The sequence below is a fragment of the Hemiscyllium ocellatum genome, chromosome 8, assembly GCF_020745735.1.
Source record: "Hemiscyllium ocellatum isolate sHemOce1 chromosome 8, sHemOce1.pat.X.cur, whole genome shotgun sequence".
NCBI lineage: Eukaryota > Metazoa > Chordata > Chondrichthyes > Orectolobiformes > Hemiscylliidae > Hemiscyllium > Hemiscyllium ocellatum.
In genome coordinates, this window is record NC_083408.1 from 40,104,432 (window position 1) to 40,119,743 (window position 15,312).

The window sequence follows — 15,312 nt, forward strand, 5'->3', positions numbered from 1 at the left end:
AATTCCTTAATTTGAGACAATGCATTATTATCACCACTATGTTATGATCACATTAATTTGCACTTGTAACTCACCAATGTTATTCACCACAAATTTAATAAGTTATTTTATCTTAGTCAACCTTGTATCTCCGCAGTCACCTCTAACATCTTTGTATGTATAAGCTGCATTTTAATGCTGTTCACCTGTTCAGGAAGGGCAAGCTGTAGTGGAGCAGACGGCAGAGACCGGGGAGATGCAGCAGCCGACGGAGGAAATGGAAGAGGAGGGATCAAAGGAGGATTGGATTACTGTCAAAAGCAGGAAGAGGAAACCTCTCAAGGGCCTCAAAGCCACCCAGCGAAGGGGGAAGCGACACCTACACGACGAGGATACAGACAGCTCTTCCGATGGTGAGGACGGGCGCAAGGAGGGTTGACACCAGAGGAAGAGACAGAGCATCGTGAGGAAAAAAGAGGGCAACACCTCCCAAGCAGGAAAAGACGATTCCTTTGAGGGGATGGGTAAAGGCTTCCCCTCACCCGGTGAGAGCCAAAAGGTACCCACTGACCCACAGCTCCAGGTAACTGGGAGCAGCGATCCTGTGACAGCCCTGCTGTCAGATGGAGAACTGGACGGTGCGGACCCTGGGCCCGAAACGAAGACACCAGAGTGGGGAAATGGCTCCAGCGTGGAGCCGGACAGCTACCTCAGCCCTGGGAAGCTCCAGCAGTCTGCTGTCACCACAGGGATGCACACAGCTACCCCAGAGGGGCAAGACCAGCAGCAAATGGACACTTAACCTTGTAAACTGTTAAAATGGAGTTTAAAATTGTCAGCATCAATGTACGTAGCATCAAATCGGCTACGCGATGTGTTTCTACGATGGCCTTTCTGGCCAGCGTTAAAGCCGACCTCCTGTTTCTGCAGGAGTGTGGGATACTGCACCTCAGCAGCTACAGGAGTTGGTCGAGCTTGTGGGCCCAAGGGTCGTCAGTTTGGTCGGGGGGGGTCAACGATAGCCGTGCCTCCGGCCTGGGTATCCTGTTGCGAGGAGGCAACTTCACCATCTCCGAGGTTAAGGAGGTGGTGGGCAGGCGCCTCCTCGTCGCTGACGTCATGTACAGGAATGCTCCCCTGAGACTGATTAATGTGTACGCCCCAGTGGACGGTTGGCTGTGCTGCAGCAGCTTCCACTGTTGCTGGCTACGTCCAGGCCGGTCATTCTGGCCGGAGACTTCAACTGTATCATTGATGCAGACAGACGATCCGGCGGGGGGAACAGTAAACTGGACGCCACGTCCAGAGCCCTGCTGGACACGGTAAAAGATGCCAAGCTGCACGACGTCTTCAGCACCCCTGCAGACGGAGCGCAGCGTAGATACACCTGGTCACGGGCAGATGGGTCTATCCACTCAAGGATAGATTACCTGTTTGCGTCCCGAACGCTCTCGGTCAGATCCACCGACGTCAAGCCGGTGTTCTTCTCTGACCACTGCCTCCTGCTGGCCAACTGTCACCTACAGGACGAGCAGCGGGCGGGTAAGGGAACGTGGGAAGCTGAACACTAAGCTGTTGACCCCAGGAAACATTGAGGAGCTCAAGAGGGACTACGCAGGTTGGAGAACCGTGAAGCCCCTCTTTGAGTCCCCAGTGGACTGGTGGGAAACAGTAAAAGGGAACATCAAGAGGTTTTTCATTCTCAAAGGTGTTCAGGAGGTGAGAGCGAGGCGGGGAAAACTGTCCCAGCTCCAGGAAGGTATGCAGAACCTGCTCCTGCTGCAGGCGATGGGGGTCGATGTCACGGAGGACCTCAAGGAGGTAAAGGGCCAGCAAAGGCTCGCTCTTTGCCTCAGAGGCCTCCAAGATAATCTTCCGGTCTAGGGTCCGCTCGGTGGAGCTGGACGGGATGTGCTCACGTTTCTTCTTCCAGAAGGTGCACAAAGAGAGCTCCGTGCTCAGCAGCCTGAAGGAAGAAGATGGCTCAATGACATCATCTCAGGCTGATGTCATGAGGATCAGTAAATCCTTCTATGCCAGTCTGTATGACGCGAAGCCAACCGACAGCACGGCCTCCCAGTCGTTCCTGTCGTCTATCATGGAGGTCTTAGACGACAGAACACGCGAGAGACTGGACCAGTCGCTATCTCTGGATGAGCTGACCAAGGCCCTCGAGTCCTTCAAAAAGAATAAAACTCCCAGAAGCGATGGCTTACCGGTCGAGCTCTATTCCGCTCTGTGGGACTTGATTGGCCAGGACCTACCTGCTGGAGGTCTATGTCAGTATGCTTCGGGCAAGTACCATAAGTGAATCCATGAGGAAAGGCCTCATCACCCTCATCTACAAGTGGAAGGGGGAAGAGGGAGGAACTCAAAAATTGGAGACTAATCTCACTGTTGAATGCGGATTACAAAATTCTGTCAAAAGTAATCGCCAACCGGGTCAGGTCTGCTCTGGGGTCGGTGATTCACCCTGACCAAACCTGTGCTGTGCTGGGCAGGAAGATCGCTGAGAGTCTCGCACTCCTCAGGGATACGATCTCCTACGTGCAGGATAGAGGGTTGAACGCCTGCCTGATCAGCCTGGACCAGGAGAAAACCTTTGACAGGATATCACACAGGTATAAAATGGGCTTTGGGGAGGGAATCTGCAATTGGATCAGACTGCTCTACGCCAACATTGTCAGTGCAGTCTCAATCATTGGGTGGGAATCAGATAGTTTTCCAGTTAGATCTGGAGTCAGGCAGGGCTGCCCTCTCTCTTCGGTCTTGTTTGTGTGCTGCAGAAAGCCATTTGCCGAGTCCATCAGGAAGGATGCGAGCCTGAGAGGGGTGGCTATTCCTGGCAGCGGGGGCCTGCAGGTTAAGGCCTCCCTGTACATGGATGACTTCGACATTTTCTGCTCGGATCCGCTGTCCATGCGCAGACTCATGTGCACATGTGACCAGTTTGAACAGGCCTCGGGGGACCAAGGTAAACCGAGGCAAGAGCGAGGCCATGCTCTTCGGGAATGGGGCCGACCAATCCTCAATTCCCTTCACCGTCAGGACCGACCACCTGAAGGTGCTGGATATTTGGTTCGGGGGGGCTGGGGCGTGCGCCAAGTCTTGGGAGGAGCGTATCAGCAAAGTGAGGCAGAAACTGGGCAGATGGTCGCTCTCCATCACGGGAAAAAACTTGGTCATCAGGTGTGAGGCACTGTCATTGCTATTATACGTGGCACTTGTCTGGCCTATTCCCAGAACCTGTGCCGCTGCAGTCACTCGGGCCATCTTCCAGTTTATATGGAGGTCAAAGATGGACCGGGTCCGAAGGGACTCGCTGTACAAAGATCTGGGCAACGGGGGAAAAATACACCCAATGCCACCCTCACCCTGATGGCCACCTTTGTGTGTGGCTGCATCAAGCTGTGCGTGGATCCCCGGTACGCAAACACCAAGTGTCACTACGTACTAAGGTTCTACCTGTCCCCGGTGTTGCGAAGGATGGGCCTGGCCTCGATGCCGCGGAACGCTCTGAGTAGTTGGACCGTTCCGTACCACCTGTCCTTTGTGGAGAAGTTTATGAAGAAAAACACTTTTGACCACAAGTCCATCAGGAAGTGGTCAGCACATAGTGTCCTTGAGACCCTTCGGGAAAAGGAGAGGGCGGATCCTATTGAGATGTTCCCTGAGCAGACTGTCAAAGCCATTTGGCAGAATGCTTCATTGCCAGAACTCTCCAACAAGCACCAAGACATGGCTTGGCTGGTGGTGAGAAGAGCTCTGCCTGTGAGATCCTTTATGCACGCCCGGACACTCAGCCGCACCGCACGCTGCCCTCGAAGCGGCTGTGGGGGGGACGAGACTGTCACACACCTCCTTCTGGAACGTGCCTACACAGAAGAAGTCTGGAGAGGAATGCAGTGGTGTTTGTCGAGGTTCGTCCCGAGCAGCGCCGTGACGCGGGACTCCGTGCTCTACGGCCTGTTCCCCGGGATGCACACCAACTGTGCCTGGAGGATCATCAACTCGGTGAAGGACGCTCTCTGGGCGGTCCGAAACCTGTTGATCTACCAGCTGAAGGAGTTGACCCCGACTGAGTGTTGCAGACTGGCACATTCCAAGGTCCAGGACTACGTGTTGAGGGACACGCTGAAGCTTGGGGCAGCTGCCGCCAAGGCGCGGTGGGGTAAGACCACCGTGTAACATCAGCCTGCTTAAAGAAGATTAGGGGGCCCATGCAGTCATTTGGGCTCTGCTAACGCCTCAGCTAAATATATGGGCATATGATTGAAAAATGTACAGACCTGTATATAACAATGATAAATTCCGATCTGTGTATGTAAATGTTTACCTATGTATGGCAGGACCAACAGTACAGACCATCAAATTATTTTATGAATAAAGTATATTTTTGAAATAAAAAAAAATTCACTTCTTCCACTCCTCTACAAGCCTTTTAACTTCATTGTAATATTTCAATATGGTGCCTTCCTGTGCCATATTAGTTTAAAGCCTCCCCAAAGCTCCAGGTGCACTCTATTAGGGCAGTTATCCAAACTCCGAGGTGCAAACCCTTTCATCTTATACTGATCCCTCCTGCCTGAAAATCTACTCAATTTTCTGGGAGCTGACAACCCTCCCTTCAGCATTACTCCACCAACCACACTAATCTATCTTATCTCACTGCTCCTGGGCACACAAGGATATAGTGCTGTCAAAAATCCAGGTAGCACTAACTTTAATGTCTTGAACTCTAACTGCAAGATCTCGGCTTTTACTTTCAGTTCAATAATGAACCATGAGTTCTGGTTATTGTCCTTCATTCTCCAGAATGTTCTCAACTTCCCTGCTCTTCAGTCAGTCCTGACTTAACTCACCTTTCACAAGGAAGAAGTTAGGGCCAAACATGTACATCCTGAAGAACGATTTAAACCGACTTCTTCCATTACTTTCTTCCTTAAATTTGTGGCCCAACCACCTTTACCATGGCAGCAGACAGCCCAGAGTATTGCATGGGATAACGATTCAACATGAGAGTGCGCATCATCTGACTTACAGTGAGCAACACCAAAAATGATATGCACATTTCGTGCACAATATAGCTAGAGCTAGTAGGGTTGCAGGTTTAAAAGAATAGCGAGATGCTTCAGTAAGCTACAGCAGATGTTATCCAAACAAAATAGTGACCAGATATTGGTATGCATTGCAAGCAGAATTAGAAAGCTTATATCATTTCAAACCTGAATGCAGAAATTCTAACCCATAATAAACAATGGCTTGGTAAACCAAGGTTGCTGAATCAATGAATGAGACAAGATTAAGTAATCTCATTTATTAACACATATAGAGTCATAGAGATGTACAGCATGGAGACAGATCCTTCGGTCCAACCCATCCATGCCGACCAGATATCCCAACCCAATCTAGTCCCTGCCAGCACCCAGCCCATATTCCTCCAACCCCTTCCTATTCATATACCCATCCAAATGCCTCTTAAATGTTGCAGTTGTACCAGCCTCCACCACATCCTCTGGCAGCTCATTCCATACACGTACCACCCTCTGCGTGAAAAAGTTGCTCCTTAGGTCTCTTTTATATATCTTTCCCCTCTCACCCTAAACCCCTGCCCTCTAGTTCTGGACTCTCCGACCCCAGGGAAAAGACTTTGCCTACTTATCCTATCCATGCCCCTCATAATTTTGTAAACCTCTATAATGTCACCCCTCAGCCTCCGACACTCCAGGGAAAACAGCCCCAGCCTGTTCAGCCTCTCCCTGTAGCTCAGATCCTCCAACCCTGGCAACATCCTTGTAAATCTTTTCTGAACCCTTTCAAGTTTCACAACATCTTTCCGATAGGAAGGAGACCAGAATTGCACGCAATATTCCAATAGTGGCCTAACCAATGTCCTGTACAGCCGCAACATGGCATATCCTTTTCCACAGTAAATACTGATGCAAAATATTCATTTTGTATCTCTCCCATTTTCTGTGGCTCCACACAAAAGCCGCATTGCTGATCTTTGAGGGGCCCTATTCTCTCCTTAGTTACCCATTTGTCCTTAATATATTTGTAAAAACCCTTTGGATTCTTCTTAATTCTATTTGCCAAAGCTATCTCATGTCCCCGTTTTGCCCTCCTGATTTCCCTCTTAAGTATACTCCTACTTTCTTTATACTCTTCTAAGGATTCACTCGATCTATCCTGTCTGTACCTGACATATACTTCCTTCTTTTTCTTAACCAAACCCTCAATTTCTTTCGTCATCCAGCATTCCCTATACTTACCAGCCTTCCCTTTCGCCCTGACAGGAATATACTTTCTCTGGATGCTTGTTATCTCAATTCTGAAGGCTTCCCATTTTCCAGCCATCCCTTTACCTGCGAACATCTGCCTCCAATCAGCTTTCACAATTTCTTGCCTTATACCGTCAAAATTGGCCTTTCTCCAACTTCGAACTTCAACTTTGACATCTGGTCTATCCTTTTCCATCACTATTTTAAAACAAATAGAATTATAGTCACTGGCCCCAAAGTGCTCCCCCACTGACACCTCAGTCACCTGCCCTGCCTCATTTCCCAAGAGTAGATCAAGTTTTGCACCTTCTCTAGTAGGTACATCCACATACTGAATCAGAAAGTTGTCTTGTACACACTTAAGAAATTCCTCTCCATCTAAACCTTTAACACTATGGCAGTCCCAGTCGATGTTTGGAAAGTTAAAATCCCCTACCATAACTACCCTATTATTCTTATAGATAGCTGAGATCTCCTTACAAGTTTGTTTCTCAATTTCCCTCTGACTATTGGGGGGTCTATAATACAATCCCAATAAGGTGATCGTCCCTTTCTTATTTCTCAGTTCCACCCAAATAACTTCTCTGGTTGTATTTCCGGGAACAACCTCCTTCAGCACAGCTGTAATGCTATCCCTTATCAAAAATGCCACTCCCCCTCCTCTCTTGCCTCCCTTTCTATCCTTCTTGTAGCATTTGTATCCTGGAGCATTAAGCTGCCAGTCCTGCCCATCCCTGAGCCATGTTTCCATAATTGCTATGATATCCCAGTCCCATGTTCCTAACCATGCCCGGAGTTCATCTGCCTTCCCTGTTAGCCCCCTTGCATTGAAATAATTGCAGTTTAATTTATTAGTCCTACCTTGTCCCTGCCTTCCCTGACTGTTTGACTCACTTCTGTTCTCAGCTCTACCCGTCTCAGATCGTATCTTTTAGAAGTTTGGCTACTCAATATCAACTACAGCTAATTCTGCAAGGCAGGTGCCTTTTCAGTTACTTCTGGGTCTTTTCTTTATAAATCATCAAACAAATTATTTTAGATCAATAATGGAATACTGTGTGACAGGGAAACTAGCAGACCTACAATATCACAGCACTGAGTTTGTTGGAAAACAAAACTCTTCTACTTCTTCCAAACAGCCTTGCAGCAGAGCTTCCCCACCCCACCAACAAAATGCCATTAAAAAAGATTTCTCTGTTCCAGCTGTTCTACCACATCTGTGTTTTAAATCTTGCCAATGAGCCATCTGCTGCCGACTCAAAGTGCTTCGAATTATCTGAAAACTTTGCATTTTGTGCTTGGTTCCTTTGCAGCAGCAGATTGCAGTTTTGAGCATTACAAATAACAGAGGAGTGCAAATGACGTCTTGCATGTCAATGCTATCACTTATTTTTAACTCCATAAAATCTCTGTGCAATTGGACAGTTCAGAATAAATAACAAAGCCAAGTAGGACCGACCTGATTAACCATGCACATGCTCACTGAACATCAAGGTGGGAAATCAGCTTGAGCACGTGTGAGACAAAACAGAAGTCCTGAACTTGTCACAGTGAGCATTTTGTAAAATACAAAACGTAGAACGATGGAACAAAAATCACAATTTATTTAAAGACTCTAATGAACGCAGAAAGTGATTTTTCTCTTCATGTAGCGTTTCTGCTGTCTTAGGGTTGCTAATCATAACCAAGGTATCATTATGGGACAGGGCAAAGACACCCTCAAGAGCGTATTCAGTTGATATGAGACTTGAACTGATGTTGTTGGCATTACTCTACACTCTGGCCGTTTCACCAACCGAGCTAATAAACCTGCAAGGTGATTACAGCAAGATATTAAAGTGGCTGATAAAAATGCTAACCCTTTAAATACTAAAAATGAAGGAGCCACTATTTCCAGTGCAATGAAATACATTAAATTCCCCAATTTAGCTTTTCCTGCTGTATTGGGTAGCCAATTCACCAATTGCAACATTCATCTGTTGATTAGTGGGCAACATGGTGGTTCAGTGGTTAGCACTGCTGTCTCACAGCGCCAGGAACCTGGGTTTAATTCCTGCCTTTAGCAACTGTCTGTGTGGCGTTTGCACATTCTCCCCATGTCTGTTTGGGTTTCCTCCCACAGTCCAAAGATGTGCAGGTTAAGTGAATTGGCTATGCTAAATTGCCCATAGTGTTAGGTGGATTAGTCAGGGGTAAATATAGGGGGGGGGGGGGGGGGGGGGGGTCTCTTCAGAGGATCGGTGTGGACTTGTTGGGCCGAAGGGCCTGGTTCCACACTGTAGGTAATCTAATCTAATCTAATCAAGGTTCAACTGTTTGAATGCAATGTTTTGAGTATTAGAAGGCATCTTCAAAATTCATATGAGGTGTTGCAATTGTCAGGGCAGCCTCAGTGCAAAGTCTACTAACAGGCTATAAAATATCAAAATAAACTGCGTAACAAAATGAGATTTCGAAGAGAATATAGAGAGGAAACAGGACACACCAAACCACTGACTGAAACAATCCTCATTTTTATGCCAGCAGTATGAAGCCTATGAAGCCTAAGGGAGTGACAAGAAAAACTTACACAAGGCCCAAGTGACACACTGGTTTCTGCTCTGCACTGTTCTAACAAAAAATCAAATGCATAACAATTGAGATATATTGGAATTATACTCAAATAGTATTTCTGTCAAAATGTCTCAAGGCAACACACAAATGCACCTGGAACACACTAACACTTTCATTAAAGCAGATCAATCGCATGAGTGTCCAAATGTTTACCCTCAGGATGTGAATGAAATGCTACAAAAAGTGAAGAAAATCTAGAAATAATGGTACAGGTTTTGAAATCTGATGGGATTTTGGAAAAAAAAAACCTGAAATAGAACATTTATGCCTTTAGTTAAATTTTCCAACCCAGTCAGCTGAGATGAGCGTTACTAAAAAGCAAATGCCATCACATTTCCGAGAGGAATAATGCATAACATAAAACTGAACACATTTGGCAAACATTGGTACTAAATCAGCATTGTCATAAAAATGTCTACAAGCTGGCTGACGGAGGGAACAGAAATATTACCTTGGTGCAATACAATACTCCACCCCCCACCCACCCCCGACACCCCTCCCCACACCCGGCAGGTATATAAAACAAACTCTAAAACAAAAATGCATTAAATTACTAGATTTCAGGAGATATTCAGAAAGAAGAACATCCATCAATGGGTAGCAATCTTTAGGGGTCACAAGAATAGCCAGGCATCCTAGTGCAGGTGAGCCAGATCACATTGCTGGCATTTTGTACAGGCATTCTGAACTGGTCAGCAATTGAAAGGATCACAAATACGGTGACACATCAATGACTTTCAGCTGGTATCTGCTCCTTCCACGACTGGAGATCAGTTTAGAGTTCAAGAAGGTGAATTACCTAATTTTCAAAAGCACCCTCTGAAATGTACTTCAGTATCAGCGAAAAAACATAGCTTATTGCCTAAAAGCAGAATGTGCAATCTGTAAAAATTACATGCTTTCTCAAAACAAATTGGAAGTCAGGATACAAAATTAACTTTAAAATCTGATGAAGGAGAACTAAATTTAAGATCTATTTTGGAGTTATTATTTTACTTGAATTTCTAAGATGGCACCTAATGCTAGTTACTTCCACTGAAAGATGATATTAAGTAGCTTCCCTCATTCCATCTTCCAAAATCTTTCAAAGCCTTCGCTGTAAATACAATGGGAAGAAAATAATGAGCTATACTGTTTTGACAAAAGAACCTACTCTGCTCCTCATCAGGCAACTGCAAAGAGCATAAACCTGTCCAAACTATTACTCACCCATAACCAAAATAAAACGCAAATTAGTAAAAGGCCCTTTTTCCTTTTACAAGCAAAATGAACAAACTATCAAAAATTTAAAACAGACAGCTTTGATGCCACTACAGAGGAACCTGGGTCTTTGGCAGGAAAATTCACCCTCCAAACACATAATTCATGTGGACAGACAACAAAAGGTGTATGAAGTACAGCTGTAATTCCTTTTGCAGATCCTTTTGACAGTCCAGTGCTCACACTTCATAAACAGCAACCTAAACAAACCACAAGAGTATCGATAGCTTCAAGAACACATAGGAAGAAATTGCAAAGGAATATATATAATGCACGTTTTTAAAAAAACAAAGTCAATCTTTATGGATGTGTTATGACACACTTCCAAAGCTTTTATGCTCCGAGATGTGGGCTGAAGTTGTACCTTATAGCCCAGAGATGAGACATGACCATTGCATCAAAAGATCCTTGGGAACATACCGACAGCGCCACTTTATTATATAATGACCAAAAAGTATGCAGCCTCTCAAAATTAGGAGGAAGAGGAAATTTCTAGCTCATTCAGCCTTTCTGATAGAATGCATTACACTGCTTCAAAGATTATTTTCATTTGCTAGTTTACAATGTTACAGATTTAATAGTGCAATTGCAGAGTTGCGTACAATCAGTTTCAGATAGTAATGCTGATCAACAGGCAAGCCTCAGATTATTATGCGTTGCAGCAGTTAAAGGCTTTGAAGTAGAGGACCTTTTATTGCTCACCTTCCTCTTCACTTTTTGAACATCATAGCGAACTTGTGTAAATTCACGAAGGCCAAAGGATCCACCAGTAATAAGCAGCTGTGGAATAAGAAAATAAATGAATTTACTTTGCTAACTTAAATAATACACAAATACTCTGGTGGAGTCTGAGAGCTCATGTTAATGAGTTTGCAAAAAGAGTCTTCAGTGATGGAGAGAGACTAGAGAAGTTAGGGTGGTTATCTTTAGGGCAGTGACGATTTTGGGGAAACTTCACAGTGCCATTCAAACTGAAGAAGGGATTTTGATGTCACAGAGTAAGACAGTTTCTATTCTCAAGGAGGTCAGTAATCATAGAACACAGATTTAAGATAACTAGCAAAGAAGTAGTAGGGTGAGGTACCAACAGAGAAAGGCAACTTTAAAAAAAACATAGGAGCTTCTATGACCTGAAATTTACTGCCTGAAAGATGTACTCTCTTTTAAAATAAGAATGAATGGCTCTTTTAAATGGTTGACACACCATGGGCAAAGTGGCTTCCTTCGGTGCTGGCTTAATTCTCATTTCCTTTTGGTCACATTTACAGATTTCAATCCCCTGCAAATGGCTTTCAAGCTACACAAGTCACAGGGAGGAAAATGAAGGAAAGTAGATAAGAATTGAGATAAAAGAACAGCATTTCAAATTAAACTTGTAAAGTGAATTGTACTCCATGTTAGTATACCCTAGAAAAACAGTTTTGAGCTGGGCACAGTTGTACAAATTGATCATCTGAAGTTACTAGGTCATGAAACAGTGTAATTGTAGAGAAGCACAAACATCCCCGTTCTCCCACACCAAGCTGAAAGTCAAACAGTCTTTTTTTAAGCGATGTGCAAATTTCTGGCAATCTACACAATATTCTGTATCAATTACACTCCTACAAATACTGATACAATACATAGAGACAAGAAATTGCACTAGTCACATAAATACTATGGATGCAAGAACATGTCAAGGACTGGGAATTCTGTAAGCATATAACTCACATCCTGACTCCCCAAAGTCTGTCTACCATACATAGGTCACAAGGCAGGATTGTGATGGAATACTTTACTTGCTTGCACCCCTCCAGCTTGACACCATTCAGGATAAAGCAGCCTTTCTTCACTATTTTCTCCCTCCACTAAAGCACACGTTGGCTACTGTGTGCCATCTACAGGATGCACTGCAACAACTCACCAAGACTGCATCAGTAGCACCCACCAAACCAATGATCTCTCCTATCTAAAAAGACAAGGGCAACAGATGTACTGAAACATCACCACATGAAAGTTGCCCTCGAAGCCACACATCATCTTGAACTGGAACTGTACATACTATCACTGGGCCTTGAGACTAAAATGTGTTTCCCAACAACACTGTAGGTACATAAAAGATGGGCAGTAGCATTTCAAGGTAGCAGCTCACCACTACCTTTGCAAAGGCAATTATGGATAACTAGATATCACTGTGCTCCTTAACACCCCGTGAGCAAATTAAAAAAGGCTGCCTGAAACCATCCATCAGCCTCAGTCCTAAAATACTACATATTCTCATGTAAAAGTCGAATTCTTTAGACTATTTTTAAAAGTTCAATTTATAGGGTCGACTGTTACACGGGCCCTAGTTTTGAGTGGCTGAAATTCATCCTGCAGTTCAAAATACCGTATTATTAGCAGAAGTCGATTTGATCACTCAACTAATCCCAGGTAAAGAAGAACAACACAATGAATTACGGTAAAGGGAATTACCAGATCAAAGCATGAGAAACAAGAACGAAATACTGGTAGTAAATTTTATTTATATATACCGGTACAAAAATTTAACATGTCAAAGATTCAGTGAAATCCTGCAAAATCACACTGTTCACCATAGTCATGGCCTGGTATAATGGCACACTTAAAATGAAACATTTATTAAATTCTGAATGTTGAACTTTCCCCTTCCATTTACTCTCGTATGTAAGGAACCTCAGCAATATTAACACATTTGTCAAAGAATTAAAGATATATGCAGCTAATATATCTCACTTTTATTCAGATATAATGGCACAATTAACATGATTAACTTTTTAACGATATTGACTTTTGGATGTATAGTGAACAAAGTTTGGTGGCACGGTGGCTCAGTGGTTAGCACTGCTGCCTCACAGTGCCAGGGATCCAGGTTCGATTCCTGCCTTGGGCGATTGTCTGTGATGAGTTTGCACATTCTCTCCGTGTCTGTGTGGGTTTCCGTCAGGTGCTCCGGTTTCCTCTCCCAATCCAAAGATGAGACGCAATATATTGTAAACAAAGAGTGATGAGTAGAGTATGACTGAATGCGATTTTGTTTAAGTGGGTTAATAGGGACGTGTAGCTTCCTTTGTAAGAAGTTTATGATGCAATATAGTAGGATCAACTTTTACATGAGGTACATGGAAAATACAAGAACTGTTTGGCCAAAAATAAGGGGTTGACAAGTATATACAGTACATGATCTTCCATACCAGTCTACACCATAAAAGATAACAAGCAAAGGTGCAAAATACTCGCTTTACAGTATAGCACTCGATATAATTTGTGTTAAACACAAGGACATTAATCTGCCTTAGATACACAGTTGAATTATCTGGATATTCAATATTAGTTGTAGAACGTTGACAGAATCAATGCTTAAAATAAATGGGAAACAAAATTTAACTGTCTACACAGTTGAACTCAAAGCAAGAAACTGCTGTGGAGAATATTGTATCCCCAAAACTGTTTGTCAGGCATCATGACAGAATGGACTCACAATGGCAGCACTTACTGGCAGTGTCTCAAGATTACAAAATATTGGGAAATCGCACTACAATAGGATAGGAACACTGCTGTGAAAGGTGGTGAGGGGAAGCTAAGTGGATATTTCCCATTCCATCAATTGTCTCATAATGGAGAGATTTTTGTCAGCTTTATCACTTACAGATCTGTTCAATGTCATGCTCAGGTCAACACTCATTCAGCATATTGGGCACAACAGGTGATTAAAACATACCTAGGCCTCAAACCTAAGACGTTAAAATAGTAAAGTGAATACCTTTATTTCACATTAATATACACAACATTCGTAACTCACAACAAATTGTTGCAACAAATAATAAGCTCCCTTATATTTGTGATAACTACTTGAAACTCATTAGGCACTGCATGTACAGACAGAATCATAGATTCCACACCTGCAGTGTGGAAACAGGCCAGTTGGCCCAACAAGTCCACACTGACCCTCCAAACAGTAACCCACCCAGATCCATTCCCCTACTTATTACTCTACATTAACCCCTGACTAATGCACCTAACCTACACACATCCCTGAACACTATAGGCAATTTAGCATGGCCAATCCACCTAATCTGCACATCTTTGGGTTGAGGGGGGGAACCGGAGCACCTGGAGCAAACCCACACAGACATGGGGAGAATGTGCAAATTCCACACAGACAGTCGCCCACGGCTAGAATCAAACCCAGGTCCCTGACGCTATGATAGCAGTGCTAACCACTGAGCCACCATGCCACCCTGACATGAGTTCAATGACCTTATTCCTTAAAAACTATGATCACCCCAGAGGTTGTTCAAGGTACTACTTAATACTGACTCAAGCTAAACTTCTGTCCATCACACCCGATATGTGTACATCATGAATAGATTACCAAAGTCCTAATAAACTTACATAAGTTTCACATCATCTATACCTACTTGTTAGGTCACCTAACTGATTGAGGACAATAATTAGCTAACTAAAGAGGCAACTCTACTTGAGAAATACAGGTAGTTAACTAACAAATAAACCAACATATACATTGAGCATTTTGATTATACACATTATGACTAAACATAAAAAGAATGGCAGGGCACCTCAGACCAATGAAGTGCACACCCTGTTATGAGTGATCGTCCACACCTTGAGAGTTTGCAGGTACAGAGGGTCTGGGTGTCTGTCATTCAGAAGAAGTGTAGGCTGATAGTTCAGGAGGACCATGTGCCTGGTGAGCAGAGAGGTGGGAGGAGAAAACTAACTATGGAGCTGGAGAATGTGCAGGAGGGAAGCCTTTAGATTCTTCAGGCATTGGGATCGGTTCAGGTGAAATTGGGAATCGATCAGGACGGTAGGTGCCCCTCAGCATTTGTCAGTGTTTTTGTTTCTTTTTAAAACCATTTCAGTCGATGAAAATACCAAACAGGGCCACAGACACAGAAGGGAGAAAAGCAGGGCAGGTATCGAAAACTACGAGGGGCTTTAGAAAGCTGCACAGAGATTGGAAAATAGACAAAAAGGAGTCAAAAAAAGGAGGGGTTTGGAAGTATAAATTTTAAGCTACATCAGAAAGATCATTTAGAAAAGGAATCGGAATGCAACTTAATGCTCCTACTTAACAGGGCTTTCAGAGAAAAGAGAGCACGGGATAAAGATGGAGATGGGATGACAACATTGATTGAAGAAACAATTATGGCTGTGA

General features: G+C 44.1%; 1 protein-coding gene across 1 annotated transcript in view; it reads right to left on the reverse strand.

The window, feature by feature from the left end:
• The window catches only part of LOC132817835 (cytochrome c oxidase assembly protein COX16 homolog, mitochondrial), a 51,518-nt gene that overhangs the window by 27,533 nt on the left and 8,673 nt on the right, over positions 1–15,312 (reverse strand). Inside the window, exon 2 of the mRNA XM_060828347.1 lies at positions 10,836–10,913. Within this exon, the coding sequence (XP_060684330.1) occupies positions 10,836–10,913 (78 nt within the window). The remainder of the gene's footprint in view (positions 1–10,835; positions 10,914–15,312) is intronic.